General features: G+C 41.5%; 1 protein-coding gene and 1 long non-coding RNA gene across 5 annotated transcripts in view; both read left to right on the top strand.

The window, feature by feature from the left end:
- The window catches only part of LOC139583847 (uncharacterized), a 92,757-nt gene that overhangs the window by 30,292 nt on the left and 37,599 nt on the right, over positions 1-24,866 (top strand). The window lies entirely within an intron of this gene.
- The window catches only part of LOC139583845 (GTPase IMAP family member 4-like), a 796,172-nt gene continuing 774,945 nt past the window's right edge, over positions 3,640-24,866 (top strand). Inside the window, exons 1-5 of one of the 4 annotated variants that reach the window (XR_011676630.1) lie at positions 3,640-3,747; positions 4,572-5,333; positions 5,664-5,710; positions 8,091-9,379; positions 11,268-14,865. Coding sequence is in view for 1 of the 4 variants with exons in the window: in XM_071415392.1 (XP_071271493.1) it covers positions 3,717-3,747; positions 4,572-5,333; positions 8,091-8,116 (819 nt within the window). In the remaining 3 variants the exon portion in view is untranslated. Of the gene's footprint in view, positions 3,748-4,571; positions 5,334-5,663; positions 5,711-8,090; positions 14,866-24,866 lie in introns of those variants that run through there. The other 3 variants (XR_011676628.1, XR_011676629.1, XM_071415392.1) reach the window with 3 other exon arrangements.

Raw genomic sequence — 24,866 nt, 5'->3', positions numbered from 1 at the left:
TTCGCTGTGCTATGGTTTTTGGTTTGTTAACTTCGTCCATTTATTTTTCTAAACTGTGCTCGCATTCAATACATGGTGCATTTCTTTATATTTTTTTCTATGAGGGGTTAGGCATGCTCGACATGGCCTTCCAGGATGCAATCAAAGGCACTAGATCTAAGTAAGAGGACTCTTAGTCCTTACACAATGCCAGTATTTGCCCAGAGACTGCTACGGTTTTGGTCAATGATGTCCTCCATTTCTATAAGATGACGACGTACTTGGTTTTGGTGGCTTTTAGTCTTGCGGCATGCCTACTTTGCATTTTTTGTGATTTTGACAGCTTATTTTCCAGGAGCTGTATTCTCTTATTAAAGTAACATCTGTATGAGATTAACTTTGTGATATTTTTGTTTCAATGTGTGTGCAATGAATCACTGTGGGTGTATTATTATTATTATACAGCATGATGGTCTCCTCCTGCATGACACCTGTCCTACATGCTGCTTCCGTTGACACCTGAGCTTCCAGTATGCTCTTGAGGATGACTCCTTCTGTCACCCGAGCCTCCTCCTGTATGCTTGTGAGCAAGCCTCCTGCCACCTCTGTCACCTGACAGACCCACCTCCTGCAGACCACCTGAACTAAATTCAGCATCTGCTGCTTCCTCTGCTGGAGCTGGGTCTACGCTCTCCTTCCCTCTCTTGTTCTCTCTGTCTTTCTCACCTAAAACTCCTACATCTGCTTCCCTGTCCTCGCCTTAAAAAAATAGACAATTCAAGACTTTAAACCTGTTGATATAAAACAATAACGATGCATCTTTAATTGCTACGAACTTTGTGGTTGGCTTACTTATTTTTCTACTACGCCGTGCATCTGTTGCAGATTGAGGGGGTGGATTGATGCAATTTAATCTGGTAGGTACTGCCTCGGAGGACAGTGTCTTCCAGAAAAGTATCATGACTGAAATGTATTTTTATTGACAAAGATGGTCAATAGTCAGAATAAAACACTCTTCAAAGTGCCCCTTGCACACAGCGCAACCCCCTTTCTTCAGGTCCTCAAAGGACTTCTGCAGACTGATGTCCCTACGCCTGATGTTTCTCAGCCACATCTTCCTCCTGAGTAATTACAAAAGTGTGTAAGGTCTACGTCACACTCCTCCTCTTCAAACAAAACTGACACTCCTCTCTGTGAGACACCACCTTAACAACCATTGCCTGATTAGCAACACCCCCAATAACGGAGAACATACTATAGAAAAAAGACCCACACTTTATCCTGTCCTATGGAACATTACACATAAAGACCCACACTTTATCCTGTCCTATGGAACATTAGAATAAAGACCCACACTTTATCCTGTCCTATGGAACATTAGAATAAAGACCCACACTTTATCCTATCCTATGAAATCAAATCAAATGTATTTATATAGCCATTCTTACATCAGCTGATATCTCAAAGTGCTGTACAGAAACCCAGCCTAAAACCCCAAACAGCAAGCAATGCAGGTGTAGAAGCACGGTGGCTAGGAAAAACTCCCTAGAAAGGCCAAAACCTAGGAAGAAACCTAGAGAGGAACCGGGCTATGAGGGGTGGCCAGCCTGCTGGCTGTGCCGGGTGGAGATTATAACAGAACATGGCCAAGATGTTCAAATGTTCATAAATGACCAACATGGTCAAATAATAATAATCACAGTAGTTGTCGAGGGTGCAACAGGTCAGCACCTCAGGAGTAAATGTCAGTTGGCTTTTCATAGCCGATCATTAAGAGTATCTCTACCACTCCTGCTGTCTCTAGAGAGTTGAAAACAGCAGATCTGGGACAGGTAGCACGTCGGGTGAACAGGTCAGGGTTCCATAGCCGCAGGCAGAACAGTTGAATCTGGAGCAGCAGCACGGCCAGGTGGACTGGGGACAGCAAGTAGTCATCATGCCAGGTAGTCCTGAGGCATGGTCCTAGAGCTCAGGTCCTCCGAGAGAGAGAATTAGAGAGAGCATACTTAAATTCACACAGGACACCGGATAAGACAGGAGAAGTACTCCAGATATAACAGACTGCCCCTAGCCCCCGACACATAAACTACTGCAGCATAAATACTGGAGGCTGAGACAGGAGGGGTCAGGAGACACTGTGGCCCCATCCGATGATACCCCCGGACAGGGACAAACAGGCAGGATATAACCCCACCCACTTTGCCAAAGCACAGCCCCCACACCACTAGAGAGATAACTTCAACCACCAACTTACCATCCTGAGACAAGGCCGAGTATAGCCCACAAAGATCTCCGCCACGGCACAACCCAAGGGGGGGCGCCAACCCAGACAGGAAGATCACGTCAATGACTCAACCCACTCAAGTGACACACCCCTCCTAGGGACGGCATGGAATAGCACCAGTAAGCCAGTGACTCAGCCCTTGTAATAGGGTTAGAGGCAGAGAATCACAGTGGAGAGAAACATTTATCCTATGAAACATTTTCAGTGGCTGCCCTCGTGAACCTGATAGATGTCTTTTTTGGACCATTATCCTATTGACGGGATGCATGCACAATGTGATCAAATGCTCTACTTTCATAGTTTTGATATGTTCTATATTTTTCACCATGTTAACAGGCATTTAATAGATGTACAACCTTTTGAGTTTTGTCTATTTTCTTAAGATGCATATAATTATAGAAGACTATATTTTGTGGTATTCTTACTTAATCTGATCATAGGGCAACAGACCATAAGTAGTTGCCTATACAATGTTTTACAGGCATCTACCATCGTTTAAGAGGTACTTAAAGGTGCTCTACAACTCAATAAATTACTTTGCAATGACCCAGTGTCACAAATGGCTTCTATTGATTGTGCAGCATACCCTGGGATGGCCTTGGATGTAATATGGCAGGGCACATTGGTAAACTAATGTTAGCTAGCCTCGTGCTATTTGTTTTTAACCCAGCTAAAGATTTGTTTCATTACTGGTAGCTAGCATGTTTTAACTAACAGTAAACATTGCTTTGGTGATTGATTCGATGGGTAGTCATGGAACTCTACTGATTACAGAACCAATGACATGTGCCTCACAATGCAATAATTACTCCAAATGCATCTTTATTATTTATTACATACCTTTCAGCGTCTGTTGGGAATTGGATTTTCCTCCCTTCCATTTTACAGTGAACATGGTATTTATTGATGACATGTGTTTCTTATCGTGAAAAAAAGTTGATTCACAGGAGTACTAGTATTGAGGAAAACTTGCAAAGAAATCGATTTCTAGCTATTTAAGCCAAGTAAGTTTTTTTGTGTGAATTAGCTAGCCAGCTTGATATCTACTTGGGACACGCTAGCTACCGCCAAGAAGAGGATGAAGACCATTTGTGCCTTACTATATGATGTTCATTAGGAAAACGCTCACTATCTAGTGCACTCGTCCTAAACAAAGTCATCTCTATAAACAATTAGGTAAGTCAAGTCTACCAAACTTAGTGCACTATGTTTGTTATAGATTCTAGTTTTGGAAACAGAAAACTGTATGGAGATCAAATGTTTCATTGATGAGAAAATGTCAGCCAAAATCCATCTAGCTCAATCTTCTCCCACTGCCGGCAAACGGGCATTCTCTCCCTACCATATTTGATAGTGAAAGGAAAACGCCAACCGGATGTCTCACATTTATACATCCGGTGAAATATCTGTCTCATCTAGCTGTGATTAAACTTTGGAATAACTAAACAGCGACATGGAATCGGAGAAAGAAGTGCAATCAACAGGTGGGTCTTCTAAAAGACAAACGGAGTCTCAAGTAAACCGATACAACTCATCGAACAAAACGTATTAAGATAAGGTTATCGATAGTTCACTGAAGGTTAACAGTAACAACATCGCTAACGTAAGCTAAATAACGTTAGCTACAGTAGCTAGCTAGTTTGGTTAGCTATGCAGTTTAGCTAACTCTGAGCCGAACGTGACACGTTTCACTTGCCAGTTTCACGTTACTAGCTGGTTTACTGCTTCAGACCGGGTCACTATGAGTCAAACGTTAGAATAACTCGGCTGATACAGAGCAAGATCCGGTTTCAACCATAGCCACACAGGAGATGAGCTGGCTAAATTTGAATGTTGACACGAACGAATGAAAGTGATACAGTAACTAACAACTCATTGATATCGATGCAGAAAGGCAGGCTATGACTCGTTTATACGCTGGCTTTATTTAAAAAAAAATTCTATAAGGGATTTGAACTTGATAAAAAATGATTATGCACCACCAACTAAATATTCTGTAGCTAAACTGCGTGGTTCACTTACGGTGTAGTTGTAAAGTTTCTAGCCTATAAACATGTTGCCAGTAGTGTGACCTTAATTGGCATGTCAGTGTAACTAGTCTATCTATTTAGTTAGCAACGAACATAGTTGCCAATATTGTCTATACAGAGGAAGAGCTTTGATATGTAATTACTGATAAACATACTAAAGTGGAGGTATGGCTTGTTGCTTCAAGCTTCCTTTTTCACCACGTAATTGCAGAAACGGGGACTAAAAGAGTATTAACTAAAAAGTCCTTGCTAATGAGTTGTGATGTTTGTACTCCTAGGAGAAGATGCCCCTGACCCAGAGGAGGAAGAGAAGAGGCTAGCGGCAGCAGCCCGGGAAGCCAACCATCTAACTGAGTTGAGGCTGGTGCTGTTGGGCTGGAGGTGGCCTGGGAAGAGCCTGACAGGCAACACCATACTGGGCCATGAGGAGTTCCGCCTGGAGCGGGCGGCTGAATTCTGCGTCAAGCGTCAGACTGAGGTGGAGGGGCGCCAGGTGACGGTAATAGACACGCCGGGCTGGTTCTCGACCCAGTCCACGCCACCAGTCTACCAGCAGGAGATGGTGCGGGGCGCCTCCATGTGCGGGCCCCTGGGCCCTCACGCTTTCTTGCTGGTTATCCCTGTGGGCATGTTTACCGAGGTGGACCGGGCCCGCATCGAGGAGCACCTGGCTCTGTTCGGGGAGCGCGTGTGGAGGCATACCATCGTGGTGTTCACCTGGGCAGATGTGCTGAGGAACATGTCCATCGAGAGGCACATCAAGCGAGAGGGGAAGGATCTGCAGTGGGTGCTGGAAAAGTGCAAGATGCGGTACTTTGTCATCAGCAACTACATATTTGGGGAGCACCCCCAGCTGCGGCAGCTTATGGAGAAGATAGAGAAGGTGGTGGCGGAGGAGGGCATCTATAGCCCAGAGGAGGTGGAGGAGAAGAAACCTCTGGGCCAGAATCAGAACCAAACCCAGAACCGGGAGCTTGGTGCAAGGCCCAAAGTGAATTCTGCCGTAGGATTGGCCAAAATGGACATGGACCCGCCCCACAGTGAGTGACAGCTTTACTGACACAACTCAGATATAGTCCTGTAACAGCAGTATCATAGGCTGAACCTCACACGGGGTGAAATGTATAATCCTTGCTCTTCTCTGCAAAACTAGTACTTGCATTACTGTTGTATTATTTCACTTAGGGTAACTGTATTTGAATTACTCATGTGGTAGTTATGTACATTGTACCAAGTAGTGTGGAATTAGTCCCATGACTTGGTACTCATCCTCTCCCCTCAACCCCTCCTTACATTTCTTCCTTCATTTCCTTCCCTTTTTCTTTGCTAACTATCTCTCCTCTTTTCTCATGTCTGCTGCGTGGGAATAGAGAAGAATCCATGATGATTGTCCAGGCCAAGGCAATATTCCTCGATAGTAATATCAACACTTCAATGAACAAGTCTTTTAACACGATAGTTTCACATAGACGTGAAGACAATGATAGTTATACCAATGATATTACTAGGGATGCACGATATATCGGTGAACATATCGGAATCGGCTGATATTAGCTAAAAATGCCAACATCGGTATCGGCCCGATATCAAGTTTAACGCCGATGTTAAAAACCGATGTCAAAGCTACCGTGCATACCTATATAACGTAGGTACATGACGTAATAACGCCACGTCAAATTTTGCACTACACGTTCAACACAGCATTCCTAACCTGGCCCACACAATGTCTCCTGTGTGGATTGAGCAGTCAACAAGTCGAGCAGTCATTTGAAAGAGTAAGAAAATTTCAGCGAGACAACTCAAAGGCGAAATCCATTAAAGCCAAGATAATGGAATTCATTGCCCTTGACAATCAACCGTTCTCTGTCATGGGTGATGTTGGTTTTCGCCGACTGGTCGAGCACTGGTACACACTACCAAGTGCGCTATTTTTCAGATGTTGCCCTACCGGAGTTACACGGTAATACTATGGAACAACGTTTGGATCTTTGCGTGTCAAAAAAGATACAGTAGCACTGTCAAAGCTGGACAAAAAAGTCTGCAAACAAGCAAACACCGGCCAGGAACGATGTGTTTACAATACCGCATTGGTAATAAAGCATCATTTGTTTGACCGCAACTTCTGGGGTAGCTAGCTTTAGCTTGGTACCTAGCTAGCACCAATACAACCAGCCTGAAAACAATGACGAGTAGAAACTGCAGTCATTTTCATTATTCTTAGCAATGGTTTAGGAACCCTTTTGAGTAAGTATTAGCTAGGTTGCCACTTGTTGTTCGCCTATTGAAATTGAACTTCAGTTCATGAAAATAAATAGCTAGGCAACTACTTAACCCTATTGCCCAAAGCTAACGTTATAAGCAGCCAGCTAGCTTCATCTGGCTAGTGAGGCTCGACCGGACCGGGTTATGTGTTGTGAAGCTAGCCACAATAATGATTATGCACAATAGTGGAATTTGCTGTTTGCCTTCCAAATAAAACTGTCATTGACAGTGGTGCAAATGAATACAAATAGTAGAATTATGCTTACTTTTATTTTGAAGGCTAACCGCAAAGTCCACTATTGTGGCTAATCCTTATTGTGGCTAGCTTCACATAGATGGGTCCGACCACCATTAATCAAATAAGAACTGTCTTATAAATTAGGGTTATTGTAGATGATGACACCTAGCTATATAGTTAGCTTGCTTGCTTATTTGACACGTCAAGTGGTGTTATTTGACGTGTATCTTTTTGAGAAGCAAAGACCCAAACGACGTTCCATAGAAATCCTGGTTGAGAATGAAACGACTGAACAAATGAACAACGAAACAGCAAGTAAGTGAAAGAAATAGGTTTTGATTATGTTTTGCTGGTAATGGGGACATATGTAAATGCCAACAAAATAACTTTTTGGTCAGTGTGTGTGTGTAACATTTATTTAACTAGGCAAGTTAATTAAGAACATATTCTTATTTACAATGACGGCCCGGACGACGCTGGGTCAATTGTGCGCTGTACTAGAATGCTTAAAAGTCCGCTAAAATGTCAAATATCGCTATCGGGGTTTTTTGGCAAGGAAAATATTGGTATCGGCCAAAAATGTGATATCGGTGCATCACTAGATATTACATATACAGTACCAGTCAAAAGTTTGGACACACCTACTCATTCCAGGGGTTTTCTTTATTTTGACTATTTTCTACATTGTAGAATAATAGTGAAGACATCAACACTGAAATAACAGATATGGAATCATGTAGTAACCAAAAAAGTGTTAAACAACTCAAAATATACTTTATATTTTAGATTCTTCAAAGTAGCCATCCTTTGCCTTGACAGCTTTGCACACTCTTGCATTTGTTTGGGCTGCAATTTCTGAGGGTGGTAACTCTAATGAACTTATCCTCCTTAAGCAGAGGTAACTCTGGTTCTTCCTTTCCTGTGGCGGTCCTCATGAGAGCCAGTTTCATCACAGCGCTTGATGGTTTTTGTGACTGCGCTTGAAGAAACTTTCAAAGTTCTTGAAATTTTGACTGACCGTCGTGTCTTAAAGTAATGATAGACTGTCGTTTCTCTTTGCTTATTTGAGCTGTTCTTGCCATATTATGGACTTGGTCTTTTACCAAATAGGGCTATCTTCTGTATACCACTCCTACCTTGTCACAACACATCTTATTGGCTCAAACGTATTAAGGAGGAAAAAATGAATATAATAGTAAAAATGAAGAAAAACCCTTGAATGTGTGTGTGTCCAAACTTTTGACTGGTACTGTACATCTGAAGTAATCCTTGTCTGTTATTATGTGTCAATTTTCAGATTCAGTGGATGGACTGACTGTCTAACTGAAGGAGAGCTGGTGAGCCACCGCAGTACTGATTTGAGAGCTCTATGTCCATACGTTACCCCAACCTCAGGGCCTGTATTCATAAAGCGTCTCAGAGTTGGAATGTTGGTCTACGATCAGTTCCCCTTTTAGATCATAATGAATGGGGGGGGTCTTGATCCTAGATCAGTACTCCTACTCTGAGATGCTTTATGAATACAGGCCCAGATTCTTTTAAACCTTTAAGACATAATCTCTCTCCCATTAATATAAATAATAGTTATCTGTAACTGGATGTAGGCTAAAGTGATCAGGGGTCATGTTAATGCAGAATTCTGCGTTTTTCACACGGGAAAAAAAGATAAAACCCATAAATATCTTGCTGCATTTTGTAAACGCAGATCTAAAATGCTTCTTGTAATTGCTGCTCGGCATCAGGCTTCTTTTTTGCTTCAGTTGCAATTCTACACTCCAATGAGAATTCACGAACGGGCATTCTATCAGAAGACCGCGCTCTGACTGATGTGTAGCTACTTTTCTTCAGTACATTTATTGGTGTAGCCTACCTTTCTCTGGTAAAATGTAAGATTAATTTCAAGCAAAACCTAAGAAAATGATGTGGCTGCTAGCCAAATAGCATTTCACTTCTGTTGTCATCTGATGAAAATGAAGCTATTTTCTGATTAATGTGTTGCACTAATGTATTTTCTGTGAAGGAAAACTAGTTGCACGTCCCTGATCACTCTATTGAAGCAACAAAAAAACTCACTTTACTTTTAATATAAAGTGGTTTAAAACCTTGATTTTGTGATGGTCTGCGTTTTGAAAATGTAGATTTCTGAACTCTAACGAGATCCCTGATGATGCTGTTCTTGCTTTTCGAGACTGTTAGGCCTACCTCGTACCTATGACAGTTCTGATGCAATGTATATATTTGGGGATTTTATTGTATCCGATTTGCACATGAAGTAAGAAGCAAATCACATACAGTACCAGTCAAAAGTTTGGACACACCAACTCATTCTAGGATTTTCCTTTATTTTTACTATTTTCTACATTGTAGAATAATAGTGAAGACATCAAAACTAAACTATGAAATAACACATATGGAATAATGTAGTAACCAAAAAAGTGTTATACAAATGAAAATATATTTGAGATTCTTCAAAGTAGCCGCCCTTTGCCTTGATGACAGCTTAGCACACTCTTGGCATTCTCTCAACCAGCTTCATGAGCTAGTCACCTGAAATGCATTTCAATTAACAGGTGTTCCTTGTTTAAAGTTAACCTGTTGGGGCTACAGGTGCCGCTAGCGGCACTCCTCCCACATTCCATTGAAAAGGCAGAGCGGCAAATTCAAAAAAAAAAAATGAAATATTTAACTTTCACACATTAACAAGTCCAATACAGCATTTGAAAGATAAACATCTTGTCAATCCAGCCAACATGTCCGATTTTTTAAATGTTTTACAGAGAAAACACCACATATATTTATGTTAGGTCACCACCAAATAAAAAAAGACAGACAGACATTTTTCACAGCACAAGTAGGCTGCATTTAGCATGCACAAGCCAACCTAACTAACCTAGAACCAACCTAAATAACCTAGAAAAAACTACCTCAGATGACAGTCCTATAACATGTTACACAATAAATCTATGTTTTGTTCAAAAAAATTGCATATTTTAGCTATAAATCAGTTTTACATTACTGCTACCATCATAGCTACAGTCAGAAATCGCACGGGAGTAGCCAGAGTAAATACAGACACCAACTACCTAATTACACATCATAAATCATTTCAGACAAATATATGGTGGATAGCTAATGAAAGACAAATATCTTGTGAATACAGACAATATTTCCGATTGTTGAAGTGTTTTACAGCGAAAACACCACATATATTTATGTTAGTTCACCACCAAATACAAAAGACAGACAGACAGTTTTTCACAGCAACGGTAGCATGCAAGTAGCTAACCTAACCAACCTAGAACCAACCTAGAACCAACCTAAATAACCTAGAAAAAACTCCCTCAGATGACAGTCCTATAACATGTTACACAATAAATCTATGTTTTGTTCGAAAAATGTGCATATTTTAGCTATAAATCAGTTTTACATTACTGCTACCATCATAGCCACCATCACAGCTACAGTCAGAAATCGCACGGCAGTAGCCAGAGAAAATACAGACACCAACGTCAACTACTAATTACACATCATAAAATATTTCAGAACAATATATGGTGGATAGCTAATGAAAGAATAAGATCTTGTGAACAGAGCCAATATTTCCGATTTTTGAAGTGATTTTTGAAGCGAAAACACAATATATCGTTATATTAGCTTACTACAATAGCTAGCACACAGCAGCATTGCTTCTAGTCAAACGGTAGCATAGCACAGTTCGACAGATATATATGAAAAAGCATCCCAAATTGGGTCCTTATCTTTGTGGATCTTCCATCAGAATGTTCTCCAAGGGGTCCTTTGTTCAGAACCGACTTTATTTGGATCCATAACGAACGATTTCCCTCAGAATTAGCAAGCAACATTAGCTAGCATTGCTAGCCTCTCGTTCTTGAACCAATTCTTGCGTCGCATCACGTCTAAAGTCCAGAATAAATTTCAATAATATAATTAAACTATATTGAAAAAACATACTTTAAGATGATATTGTGACATGTATCAAAGAAAATCAAAGCCAGAGATCATATTCACCTTTAAAAAGGTTCTTCAATGAGCCGAGTACAGGTCAGACTTCGCGCCCAGAAAATAAATAAAAGTGCGCACGTCTCAGTCAAAGACGTTGTGTTCAGTCCCTGGTCGAGCTAATCAACTGATTTTTTCTCTCACTTCCGCATTACACACAGGCGAAGGCGTATGACGTGTTTCTACAGTCATAAGTGACATGCCCTTTTATAGACAAGCTCCTGAAGAGAGAGTTCGATTTTGGAAATCTCAGTTCCGGTTAGGAAATGGTCTGTAAAAGGAGTTCTGTTTCACTTAGAGAAATAATTCAAACGTTTTTAGAAACTAGAGACTGTTTTCTATCCAATAGTAATATTAATATGCATATTGTACGAGCAAGAATTGAGTACGAGGCCGTTTAAAAATCTTACGATTTTCTCCAAAAGTGAAAACAGCACCCCCTTGTCCTTAACAGGTTAATTTGTGGAATTTCTTTCCTCCTTAATGCGTTTGAGCCAATCAGTTGTGTTGTGACAAGGTAGGGGTGGTATACAGAAGATAGCCCTATTTGGTAAAAGACTAAGTCCATATTATGGCAAGAACATCTCAAATAAGCAAAGAGAAACAACAGTCCATCATTACTTTAAGACATGAAGGTCAGTCAATCTGGAACATTTCAAGAACTTTGAAAAGTTTCTTCAAGTGCAGTCGCAAAAACCATCAAGCGCTATGATGAAACTGGCTATCATGAGGACCGCCACAGGAAAGGAAGAACCAGAGTTACCTCTGCTGCAGAGGATAAGTTCATTAGGATAGGATAAGGTTCCCACCGTGAAGCATGGAGGTGTGATGGTGTGGGGATGCTTGCTGGTGACACTGCCAGTGATTTATTTAGAATTCAAGGCACACTTAACCAGCATGGATTCCATGCTGCGATACGCCATCCCATCTGGTTCGTGTTTAGTGGGACAATCATTTGTTTTTCAACAGGACAATGGCCCAAAACACATCTCCAGGCTGTTTAACTTCTTTGGGCTCAACTCCCATTAACGGGATCGATTTGACAACATCCGGTGAAATGGCAGAGCGCAAAATTCAAAAAGAATTATAAAAAATATTTCACTTTCATACATTCACAAGTGCAAAACACCAAAGTAAAGCTTAACTTCTCGTTAATCTAGCCACCGTGTCAGATTTCAAAAAGGCTTTACGGCAAACGCAAACCATGCGATTATCTTAGGACCGCGCCCAGCATACCAACACATGAAAATCAGATTGCAACCCTCCAGGCGCAACACAAAAGTCAGAAATAACGATTTAATTCATGCCTTACCTTTGAAGAACTTCTTCTGTTGGCACTCCAATATGTCCCATAAACATCACAAATGGTCCTTTTGTTCGATTAATTCCGTCGTTATATTTCCGAAATGTCCATTTATTTGGCACATTTGATTCAGAAAAACACCGGTTCCAACTCACCCAGCAGGTCTACAAAATATCTAATAAGTTACCTGTAAACGCTGTCCAAACATTTGAAACAACTCTCCTAATACAACTTCAGGTATTTTTTAACGTAAATAATCGATAAAATTTAGGACGGGATAAACGGTGTTCAATACTGGATAAAAACAACATGAAGCGTGTGACCTGGAGCGCGCATCAAAACATTAGAGTGCACTACGCTGGACCCTTATTCTGAACTGCCGTACTTCTTCATTTCTCTAAAGAAAAACATCAACCAATTTCTAAAGACTGTTGACATCCAGTGGAAGCGATAGGAACTGCATGCAAGTGCCTTATAAATCTAGATACACATAGAAAACCCATTGAAAACACTGTCACCTCAAAAGAAAGAATCCTGGATGGTTTGTCCTCTGGGTTTCGCCTGCCAAATAAGTTCTGTTATACTCACACACATAATTTTAACAGTTTTAGAAACTTTAGAGTGTTTTCTATTCAAATCTACCAATTATATGCATATCCTGAGTAGCAGACAGTTTACTTTGGGCACGTTTTTCATCCGGATGTCAAAATACTGCCCCCTAGCCCAAAGAAGTTAAGGGATATTTGACCAAGAAGGAGAGGTTGAAAGAATGCAAGAATTTGCAAAGCTGTCATCAAGGCAAAGGGTGGCTACTTTGAAGAATCTAAAATATAAAGTATATTTTGATTTGTTTAACACTTTTTTGGGTTACTACATGATTCCATATGTGTTATTTCATAGTTTTGATGTCTTCACTATTATTCTACGATGTAGAACGTAGTAAAAATAAAGAAAAACCCTGGAATGAGTAGGTGTGTCCAAACTTTTGACTGGTACTGTACATTTATACAGGAATGGGAAAAACATGACTTTAGAGGTCAAATGTGTACCAATATAGGCCCTGTATATCTACCCTTTTCTTCATGAAGTGAGGATCATGGGAAAACTACTGTACATGACAAGTCTCTGAGGCTGGGACAGAGACAAGGAAGTCCCTTAACCAAATGCGTACAGCACATGCTAGATTGCACTATTATGTTTTATACATTTTTAATAATTGTTCATGTTCAGGAAATATTTTGTTAAAAGCTACCCCAATTGTGACCAAAAAAGTGTATAGTGTTTTATCAAGCACTTGAAGTGCAGGTACTCTTTTACTCTACTAGTAGAGAATATACATATCTTTGTCTGGGTTTTGTACATGGGTGTGAAATGATAAATGTGCATTTTTATTTATCAGGCTCATGTATTTGTATGCATCAAACCCTACCTTCTTTGCAAGGGAATAGCTGCTGAAACTGTGTTTGAAATGCAAATTGGATAATGATAAATCAATAGCACATTGCATTTTAATATTATCATTTTGTGGCAGCTATACGCTGCTTCCATAACCCTCTGAGTGCGGTCTCTTAATTATTCAGATGAGTAATTTTATGTTTAATTCCTAACTAATCTGTTGCAGTATTGCAACATGGTCCATGATAATAGTATTGCGTAGGTATCTTGTTTTGAAAATGGCCTATTTCTTTGGGTTGGGTTTATTTGAATCCATCCCACATGCCTACAGCTGGCAGCACCCAAATATCATCAATTCCGAGCACAGCTGCATGCGACCCCATCATAATGCCAATCCTCAATTAGGGATCATCAGTAAATTACACAATGTACATGGGACTATTTTTTTTTTTAAGTTAATGACTTTAAACTTCAATGACTTAACCTCAAACCAAATATAAATTGTAGAAATGCATATACAAATATTGAATGCATTTCAGACAACTAAAAGATGTGCAACATGAAAATATTGTCCCATTTTACATTGTAATTTATTGACGATCCCTAACTATCCCCAGAGGTAGGCTATCCAAAGTCAAACCAATTTTTGCCACTGTCGCACACCAACCGGCTGAAGCTACAGTAATTGGTGAAATAATTTGTCTAACTCTTCCCACCTGCAAACACACGAGACACACACATCAATCCACACCCTGAAACCAACTCAGGTTTGAATTCAGTCATGGCTGCTAAGCATTTCTTAAATGAACCAAATCTAAATTGAAGCCAAATCAAGAAGTGCAGTTGCCCTTTAGTACTGTGAATAAAGGTGGCAAAGATGTCTATTATCATGTCCTTTATTGTCCTCATTATATTATTACGATATACCTTTACTCTTATAATTGCTTCCTATACTGAGAATCAATACTAGTAGTAGTAGCTACATTCACTAACTAACATCCAATGATGTGTATAACACTGACTGTTTTCTATGTTGATATTGTATACAAACTATTTTACAAGCATATTCATATTGGTGATTTGTATTGCTGTTACATAGTATTCTGTGAGTTTCACTTTCATGAATGCACATGTGCTGTAAGGGTTCTGAGTCAATGAAATAGATATGTGGTAGAAGGTGTCTTCTCTAGTCAGTGTAACTAAACTTGTCTTTTGTTTCCATATATAATAATTAATGTCGTTTTGTTTGTTTGTGTGAACACACTGATGTTATATTTTGTCTTGCTGTAGTAGACAAGTCCATTTTTTAAAATGTATCTAAATAAAGTTCATATTTTGATGAAATGGAAGATGACTTTTGACCTGCAGTATTTTTGTTATTGTTAGTATCTGCAGCAAAAATGTACCAGCATTGGTCATGAAAAACAGCCACGGGCTCTTTCTCAATTAATCTTTTCTCAATTCCTTGCGTGCTCTCTCCTCCTGAAACCCATTTGAAAAGGTCATAGGTGAAGAGACCATAGATCTTCTCTTCCAATACAGTTAAGGAGGCAAGGAGATAGGATTCGAGGAATCACCGATAACTAATTGAGACAGAGGCACATGCTGAGGATGGCAGATTGCGTGTTTCAAGACTGACATCTCCTGGTCAGTGTGTGGACTACAAATTTAGGGCCTGCTCGTGATTCAACATTTTCCTCAGTACAATTATCCAAGTATAGGTTATCCCTTTTCCTTTAGTCTATTGACTAACCCATGCGTCAATCTAAGTAACATAATAAAAACATCCCAGACAAAATCGCTCCATGATTTCCTTTTTGAAAAAAAATGTCTAATAGTTGGTCTAATTTCAGTTTGTGACAGAACACACACTTATAGTGTAGAGAGTCATTGTACCATCTAAACCGCTGTGAAATATTTTTTCCATAACCAAAAATATTGTATTTTCAGCTGTTTGAGGCTGGTATACAAAACTGGAAGTGAGATGCAAAAACGACAGTTACAAATAGGAAGCATAGAAATAGCGCACAGAACAGATCTTCCGCTTCTTAGATGTGCTTTCAATGAGAATGACAGATGTATAACTCGCATGTCTATGTGAATTTGGTTGGGTTACCCAAAAAGTTTCATATTGCAGCTTTACAGATGCACTATGTATGAATCGCTCCGCCATTTCCTGGTTGCAAAAATGTGAATAGTTCGCCTAATTTCAGTTTTTGACGAAACAAGCAAGTATAGTGTAGAGAATCATTGTACCATCTAAACCGCTCTGAAATATCTTTGCCATATCCAAAAATATTGTATTTTCAACTGTTTCAAGCTGGTGTACAAAACCGAAAGTAAAAGACATAAGAACGGGAAGCATAGAAAACACACACATAGAACAGATCTACCGCTTCTTAGACTTGCTTTTTTTACACATTGCACCTTTAAATTATTGATGTTTTCTTTACATGGGCGGTGTGTCAATCCACCGCATGGCTTATGTCAGCCTTCCGCATCTGTGGTGAGGTGGCCGAGCTACTGCGGTGTTTGAGACCATCAGGCATCCCGAAATTCAATCTTCTCAAGAAATCGTCTTTAGGGTCCGAACAGTTTGGCCTTATTCTAAACTTGATACTTTTTATACCCTATAATGACGTAGCGAAAACAGGTTTTTAGAAATGGTATCAAATGTATTATGAATAAAAAAACAGATACCTTATTATTCAGACCCTTTGCTATGAGACATGAAATTGTTGTGAGATGTTTCTACAACTTGCTTGGAGTCCACCTATGATAAATTCAACTGATTGGGCATGATTTGGAAAGGCACACATCTGTCTATATAAGGTCCCACAGTTGACAGTGTATGTCAGAGCAAAAACCAAGCCATGAGGTCGAAGGAATTGTCCGCAGAGCTCCGAGACAGGGTTGTGTCGAGGGACAGATCTGGGGAAGGGTACCAAAAAAATGTCTGCAGCATTGAAGGTCCCTAAGAACACAGTGTCCTCCATCATTCTTAAATGGAAGAAGTTTTGAACCACCAAGACTCTTCCTAGAGCTGGCTGCCCGGCCAAACTGAGCAATCGGGGGAGAAGGACCTTGGTCTGGGAGGTGACCAAGAACTTAATGGTCACTCTGACAGAGCTCCAGAGTTCCTCTGTGGAGATGTGAGAAGCTTCCAGAAGGACAACCATCTCTGCAGTACTCCACCAATCAGGCCTTTATGGTAGAGTGGCCAGACGGAAGCCACTCCTCAGTAAAAGGCACATGACAGCCACTTGGAGTTTGCCAAAAGGCACCTAAAGGACTCTCAGACCATGATAAACAAGATTTTCAGGTCTGATGAAATCAAGATTGAACTCTTTAGCCTGAATGCCAAGCGTCACGTCTGGAGGAAACCTGGCACCATCCTTACGGTGAAGCATGGTGGTGGCAGCATCATGCTGTGGGGATGTTTTTCAGTGGCAGGGACTGGGAGACTAGTCAGGATCGAGGGAAAGATAAATGTAGCAATGTACAGCGAGATCCTTGATGAAAACCTGTTCAGGACCTCAGACTGAGGAGAAGATTCACCTTCCAACAGGACAAAGACACTAAGCACACAGCCAAGACAACGCAGGAGTGGCTTCGGGACAAGTCTCAATGTCTTTGAGTGGCCAGGTCAGAGCCCGGACTTGAACCCAATCTAGCATCTCTGGAGAGACCTGAAAATAACTATGCAGTGACGCTCCCCATCCAACCTGACAGAGCTTGAGAGGATCTGCAGGGAAGAATGGGAGAAACTCTCCAAATACAGGTGTCCCAAGGTTGTAGCGTCATACCCAAGAAGACTCGAGGCTGTAATATCTGTCAAAGGTTCTTCAACAAAGTACTGAGTAAATGGTCTGAATACTTATATAAAGGTAATATTTTGTTTTAATTTGTTTTTATACATTTGCAAAAATTTCTAAACCTGTTTTTGCTTTGTCATTATGGGGTATTGCGTGTAGATTGATGATGGAAAAAAACACACTTTAATCCATTTTAGAGTATGGCTGTAACGTAACAAAATGTGGAAAAAGTCAAGGGGTCTGAGTACTTTCCCGAATGCACTGTATCTCCTAGATGTAGGACAGACACCCCTCCCCCAACAGCTTAGACTTTGAGGTTAAGTGGTCCTTGCTTAGACTTTGAGGTTAAGTGGTCCTTGCTTAGACTTTGAGGTTAAGTGGTCCTTGCTTAGACTTTGAGGTTAAGTGGAGCCCTTGGAGTATCGGTCAATGTGGAGTGTGTCTGTCAGAGTGATTGTAGTCAATAATGACTGATTAGCGATACCTCCAAAATTAACAGGCAGGCTGACTAATGAGAAGTTGAGTTGTTATGGAAACCATGATACACTACTTGACCAAAAGTATGTGGACACCGGCTCGTCGAACACCTCATGCCAAAATCACGGGCAGTAATATGGAGTTGCTATGAAATGCTTACTTACAAACCCTTAACCAACAATGCAGTTTTAAGAAAAAATATTTCCGAAATAAACGAAAGGAAAAAAGTAACAATAAAATAACAATAATGAGGCTACATACAGGAGGTATGGGTACCGAGTCAATGTGCTCGAGGTAAATTGTACATACAGGTACGGATAAAGTGACTATGCATAGATAATAAACAGCGAGTAGCAGTAGTGTAAAAAACTGTGCTGACTTTGCTTCCAGAGGCTGTTTGGAACTCCGGTGAGTGTTGTAACCGAGGACAGATGATTTTTAGACTATCATATGAATTCAAATTGCATCCTATTCCAAATGTAGTCTCAAACCAGACCCTAGGCAACCGTAGCATTTGAAAATTGTGTGAGGCAAGGCAGATGTCTCGAGACTATTCCAAATACACTGTTCCATGAGTACCACTCACTACCACTAGATGGCAATAAGACATCATATGTGCACTTGCTGATAACACTCAGTGGACCATCCATACCTACTGTTCTGCTCATTTTAGAGGGGTGGTTGCCAGGCTGGTTTCACCAGATTATTATGCTTACGGGCATGTTATACTATAATACTACTATACTATATGTATAATATTATAGTACACTACACCGTTGGACTGGCCACTGCCACTGGTACAAAACCACTGACAGTATAGAGAAATCCTCTTGGCAGTGCACATCTCCATTCCCACCGTTACCTAAACCCCAGTGCTCTCCTCCAGTGGCCCACCTGAGGTGGGATATGGAGAAAGGGACACAATGTTATTGTTTCAGAGTCTGGTGCTTTCTTCTGCATGTCTCTCTACGCCTTCATGGTGTGTTACCCCTGTCTAGTGTATTCCTCTAGGGGTAGACTCGTGTTTGTTTTAAATCACGCTCTGGTGACAGGCTTCTTTCTGGCTTGGTGAAGTTTTCTTTCTTTTGGCTATTCTTACTGTTTTCCCTGAGGACGGTTACAAAATGCTTATAAAACAAGTACGCTCTTGCTGTTATTTATTGGACCACATGGTTTATCAGGAAGGATGGGATAACAATTGTGTGTGTGCATGTTTGTGCATGCGTGTGTGTGGTCCACTCTCTGTGTGGTCCACTCCCCCCTGGCCCTGGTCTATCGCTATAGGTGCTAATCCTAAAAACACACACTTGTATTCCTTGAACAAGTATAGCAGCAGTGAATTCCCCAGTCAGCCTGCCAGGCTGACAGAGAGTCAAACAGCCGCTCTCATCTCCCAACATTTGCTCAACGAAACCTGCCTTCAATTTACACCAAAGATCTGTCACGTTCAGAGAAGGAACAGCAAATCAAACTCCTGTTTACATAGTCAATCACCGCTTCAGTGAGAAGCATCCAGGTAGACACACACATGCTGCCGCGCCGTGTGTAGCCTAGCTGTCAGACCCTGGACTGCCGAGCTCATTTGAAATCTTTTAAATCGAATGTTATTTGTCACATGCTTTGTAGACCAACAGTGAAATGCTTTCTTCTGGGCCCTTTCCAACAATGCAGAGAGAGAGAGAGAGAGAGAGGAAATAATAGAAATTGATAACGCAATAATGAATATACAATGAGTAACTATAACTTGGCTATATACACGGGTACCAGTACCGAGTCGATGTGCAGGTGTTCCAGGTAATTTAAGTAGATACAGTGCATTTGGAAAGTATTCAGATTGCTTGACTTTTTCCACATCTTGTTACGTTAGTCTTATTCTAAAAATGTATAATATCTTCTTTTTTTCCATCAATCTACACACAATACCCCATAATTACTCCAATTTTATATACCCCCCCCCCCCCCCCCCCAGAAATATCACAGTTACACAAGTATTTAGACCCTTTACTCAGTACTTTGCTGAAGCACCTTTGGCAGGGATTACAGCCTAGAGTCTTCTTGGGTATGACATGACAAGCTTGACACACCTGTATTTGGGGAGTTTCTCCCATTCTTCTCTGCAGATCCTCTCAAGCTCTGTCAGGTTGGATGGGGAGCATTGCTGCTCAGCTATTTTCAGGTCTCTCCAGAGATGTTTGATCGTGTTCAAGTCCGAGCTCTGGCTGGGCCACTCAAATACATTCAGAGATTTGTCCCGAAGCCCCTGCTGCATTGTCTTGGCTGTGTGCTTAGGTTCGTTGTCCTGTTGGAAGGTGAACCTTCGCCCCAGTCTGAGGTCCTGAGCGCTCTATAGAAGGTTTTCATCAAGGATCTCTCTGCACTTTGCTCCGTTCATCTTTCCCTCAATCATGACTAGTCTCCCAGTTCCTGCCGTTGAAAAACATCCCCACAGCATGATACCGCTACCACCATGCTTCACCATAGGAATGGTGCCAGGTTTCCTCCAGATATGACACTTGGCTATTTGGTTAACTATTTAGCAGCCTTATGGCTTGGGGGTACAAGCTTTTCAGGGTACTGTTGGTTCCAAACTTTTTGCATCGGTAATGCTTGCTGTGTGGTAGCAGAAAGAAAAGTCAATTACTTGGGAGGCTGGAGTCTTTGACAATTTTTAGGGCCCCTTCCTCTGACACCGCCTGGTGTAGAGACATCTGGGATGGCAGGGAGCTCGGGCCCAGTGATGTACTGGGGGCATGCTCAGCCCTCAGATTCCTGTAGTCTAAGATCAACTCCTTAGTTTTGCTGGCGTTGACGGAGAGGTTGTTGTCCTGGCACTACACTGCCAGGTGTCTGACCTCCCTATAGGCTGTCTCATCGTCGTCAGTGATCAGGCTTACAACCGTCATGTCGTCATCAAACGTAATGAAGGTGTTGGAGTCGTGCTCGGCCACGCTGTCGTGGGTGAACAGAGAGTACAGGAGGGGACTAAGCACACACCCCTGAGGGGTCCCAAGCATGCACCCCTGAGGGGCCCCCGTGTTGAGGGTCAGCATGGCGGATGTGATGTTGCCTACCCTCACCACCTGGCGGTAGCACGTCAGGAAGTCCAGGATCCAGTTGCAGAAGGTGGTGTTCAGTCCCAGGGTCCTTAGCTTAATGATGTGCTTGAAGGGCACTATGGTGTTGAACACTGATCTGTCAATGAACAGCATTCTTGCTTGTGTTCCTCTTGTCGAGGTGGGAGAGGGTGGTGTGGAGTGCAGTAGGGATTGCGTCATCTGTGGATCTGTTAGGGCGGTATGCGAATTGGAGAGGGTCCAGGGGGTTTTGAGTTGTTTGAGTTTGTGGTGTGATATTTCAATTAACCATCTCTGTTATGGGGTCTAGTGGCTTGGGGGTACAGAATACTAATGTTTACTACAAGCCTCCTCAATCTGTTTCTCTGTGTGTGTGTGTGTGTGTGTGTGTGTGTGTGTGTGTGTGTGTGTGTGTGTGTGTGTGTGTGTGTGTGTGTGTGTGTGTGTGTGTGTGTGTGTGTGTGTGTGTGTGTGTGTGTGTGCGCGCCATTCATTTATTAATCCACAAAAGCAGGGAAATAGAATAGTCAACAGTGAATTTGGGTTGGATGGGACAGTTTTTGCTGATGCTAGGAGGGTGTTTGCCAGTGAATAATTCGGACCAAGCTTTGTGTTTGAATGATAGTATAGACTACCACCAGAATATTTCCTCTTAGCGATTGTCGAAAACTCAATTTCCGGGGAGATTGCAGTCACTGCTTTGGCTGAATTGCAATGCGAAAACGCATTGATGTAGAGGCTAAATCCAGCAGACTACACTACATTACCCAGCCATAGTCATTTCATATTTCCACTTTTTTTTAAAAACGTATTTTACATCAATGCTGCAAGAAGGAACAGAATGAACAGCTGATGAAATACTGGCTACCCTAACACTCCACTGAGTGGTTTTGTTTGTTTACTAGAATCATCGCGATCGATGGGGAACGGCCCAGTAAAATACTGTCCCCCGTCGAGAGACGGAGAGCTGTCCGCACTCACACGGCGGGAAGAACCAACAGAGTTCAAAGGGGGAAGAAGAAGAAGAAGAGGGACTCTGCTGGAGGGAATGAAAACACATCAGGGGGAGGAGAATAAGAGACAGACCGAGAGGGGCAGCATGGTCACCAGGGCAGTCTCTTTTGTGTTGCTGCTTATGTTTAAATGATTCATTATATTCGTACTGTACCATTCCCCAATGTCACAACAGTAACTAAGGTTCGATGTGGACAGCATAGTGGAAATGTGATTTAAACAACTTTCTTTATTATTTAAAATGCAATCAAAATGACAGTGGTTACAGAAATGACCGGCTGCTAGGGTATTGTGTGATTTTTTTCCCGGCTCTAATGTCGAGTCATCGTTTCCTAAAGAATTCTCCAATGAGATCGGGAACAAAACATGGGGTCACAGTTTAGAAGAAATTTGAATCCTCTGTCCTCCATTTTGAGGTCAGGCAATCACTGTTGAGTTACATCGTTCGTTTCACCTCATTTGTCTGGAAACAAGAGTAACCGCACTCTGCAGTAGGGTGCACCCTATCTCAACAACAGCACAATGTTGCTCTTCTCAATCTAAAAAAAGCCATGTTAGCATGTTGGGTGAAAGCAATCAGTGTGAGATTAGTGACGCAAGTGATTACTGGAGAAACACAAATAGCTTTCTTATCACAGACCAGCTCGTTTGAAAGTGTTGCAATCACTCTGTGTAACATAGACTGAACGCTCCGTCCTACTGAATGACAACCTTTTCCCTATGTAGAACACTGCTTTTGACCAGAGCCCTATGGCTCCTGGTCTAACTAGCGCACTAAATAAGGATTAGAGTGCCATTTGGGACACAGACTTTGAGTGGCTATAAAAACATTAGCCGTTTCCGGTGGCAGAGTGGAACAAGCAAATGTCCCAGAATGCCCAAACTACACAGCATTTCTCCACAGGTGAAAACTCAGCCAATCTGTCTCAGTCCCAAATGGCACCCTATTCCCTTTATAGTGTACTATGTAGAGAATAGGGTAACATGTGGGACTTAGATAAAATGTCTGTAGGCATGGAAAAGCCATTTGGGGTAGTCACGTCCACCCCCCTCTGTCCCATCTGCTCTTTAACACTGTTTTGGAAAATAATTTGATATTATAGGGCGTCGTGAAAGGGCTGCTCTCGTGCAGGGGGCTTGAAAGTCCTTGGGTCCTACAGTAATGTTCAGTAGAGTGGAGTAGTGGGTTGCTGTGCTCAGTCACTCAACCTCTGTAGATGGACTAGTAATGAATAAAGCAGGGTTGAGTTCTGGAGTGTGTGTGTGTGCGTGTTTCTCTGCGTGTGTCTACGTGTGTCTCTATGTGTTTGTCTGAGTGAATATAGGTCTGAGGTGGTGTGTTCAAAGTGGTGACTGCCGTAGGAGATGCAGTGGTTTGATACAACGTTAAGTGGTGAGATATCATTTGGCCGGTGGGGAATGGAGTGAGAGATTGGGAACATTGGGACCCAGGGAAGCTCTCACGGTACAGGGTGGAGAACATTTTAGTATGCTGACAAAATAAACATTGTGATGGGTCTTTGGTCTCAGTGCAATGGGGGATTAATTCAAAATAGATGATGTAACTCTAAATAATTCCATCTATGATATCACTAAACCTTTGAAAATTAGAAATGCATAATGAAACTAGATGAATATTATATTGCACATTGAGATGTGGAGCCCCATATATACTATATATATATATATATATAATGAATATTATATTGCACATTGAGATGTGGAGCGATGGGTAACGACGCTTCGTGGGCGACTGTTGTTGATGTGTGCAGAGGGTCCCTGGTTCGCGCCCGAGGTCGGGGCGAGGGGACGTACTAAAGTTATACTGTTACATTGATACATATACATATATATATCACCCCGCTCCTCCGCTCTCTCCACTGGCTTCCAGTTGAAGCTCGCATCCGCTACAAGACCATGGTGCTTGCCTACGGAGCTGTGAGGGGAACGGCACCTCCGTACCTTCAGGCTCTGATCAGGCCCTACACCCAAACAAGGGCACTGCGTTCATCCACCTCTGGCCTGCTCGCCTCCCTACCTCTGAGGAAGTACAGTTCCCGCTCAGCCCAGTCAAAACTGTTCGCTGCTCTGGCACCCCAATGGTGGAACAAACTCCCTCACGACGCCAGGTCAGCGGAGTCAATCACCACCTTCCGGAGACACCTGAAACCCCACCTCTTTAAGGAATACCTAGGATAGGATAAAGTAATCCTTCTAACCCCCCCCCCCCCCCCTTAAAAGAGTTAGATGCACTATTGTAAAGTGGTTGTTCCACTGGATATCATAAGGTGAATGCACCAATTTGTAAGTCGCTCTGGATAAGAGCGTCTGCTAAATGACTTAAATGTAAATGTAAATGAGATAATTTTCTGTAGAATCCTTTGTAATTGTAAATAGTACAGTGTTTACTATTGTAACACATGGCATATTTCTCAGATCAATCTACAATTTATGTTGAAATACATTTCATTTTGTTTGTTCGGTTGGTCTTGGTACAGTATATACAGTACCAGTCAAAGGTTTAGACACACGTACTCATTCCAGGATTTTTCTTTATTTTTCTTGTAGAATAATAGTGGAGACATCAAAACTATGAAATAACACATATGGAATCATGTAGTAACCAAAAAAGTGTTAAACAAATCAACATATATTTTATATTTGAGATTCTTCAAAGTAGCCATACTTTGCCTTGATGACAGCTTTGCACACTCTTGGTATTCTCTCAACCAGCTTCATGAGGTAGTCACCTGGAATGCATTTCAATTAACAGGTGTGCCTTGTTAAAAGTTAATTTGTGGAATTTATTTCCTTCTTAATGCATTTGAGCCAATCAGTTGTGTTGTGACAAGGTAGGGGTGGCATACAGAAGATAGTCCTATTTGTTAATTTAAAAAAAAGGGGAAAAATAGAAATGACAGTCCATCATTAATTTAAGACATGAAGGTCAGTCAATCTAAAACATTTCAAGAACT

Source organism: Salvelinus alpinus, chromosome 8, assembly GCF_045679555.1.
Source record: "Salvelinus alpinus chromosome 8, SLU_Salpinus.1, whole genome shotgun sequence".
Classification (NCBI taxonomy): Eukaryota; Metazoa; Chordata; class Actinopteri; order Salmoniformes; family Salmonidae; genus Salvelinus; species Salvelinus alpinus.
This window is presented reverse-complemented; position numbering and strand designations above follow the sequence as displayed.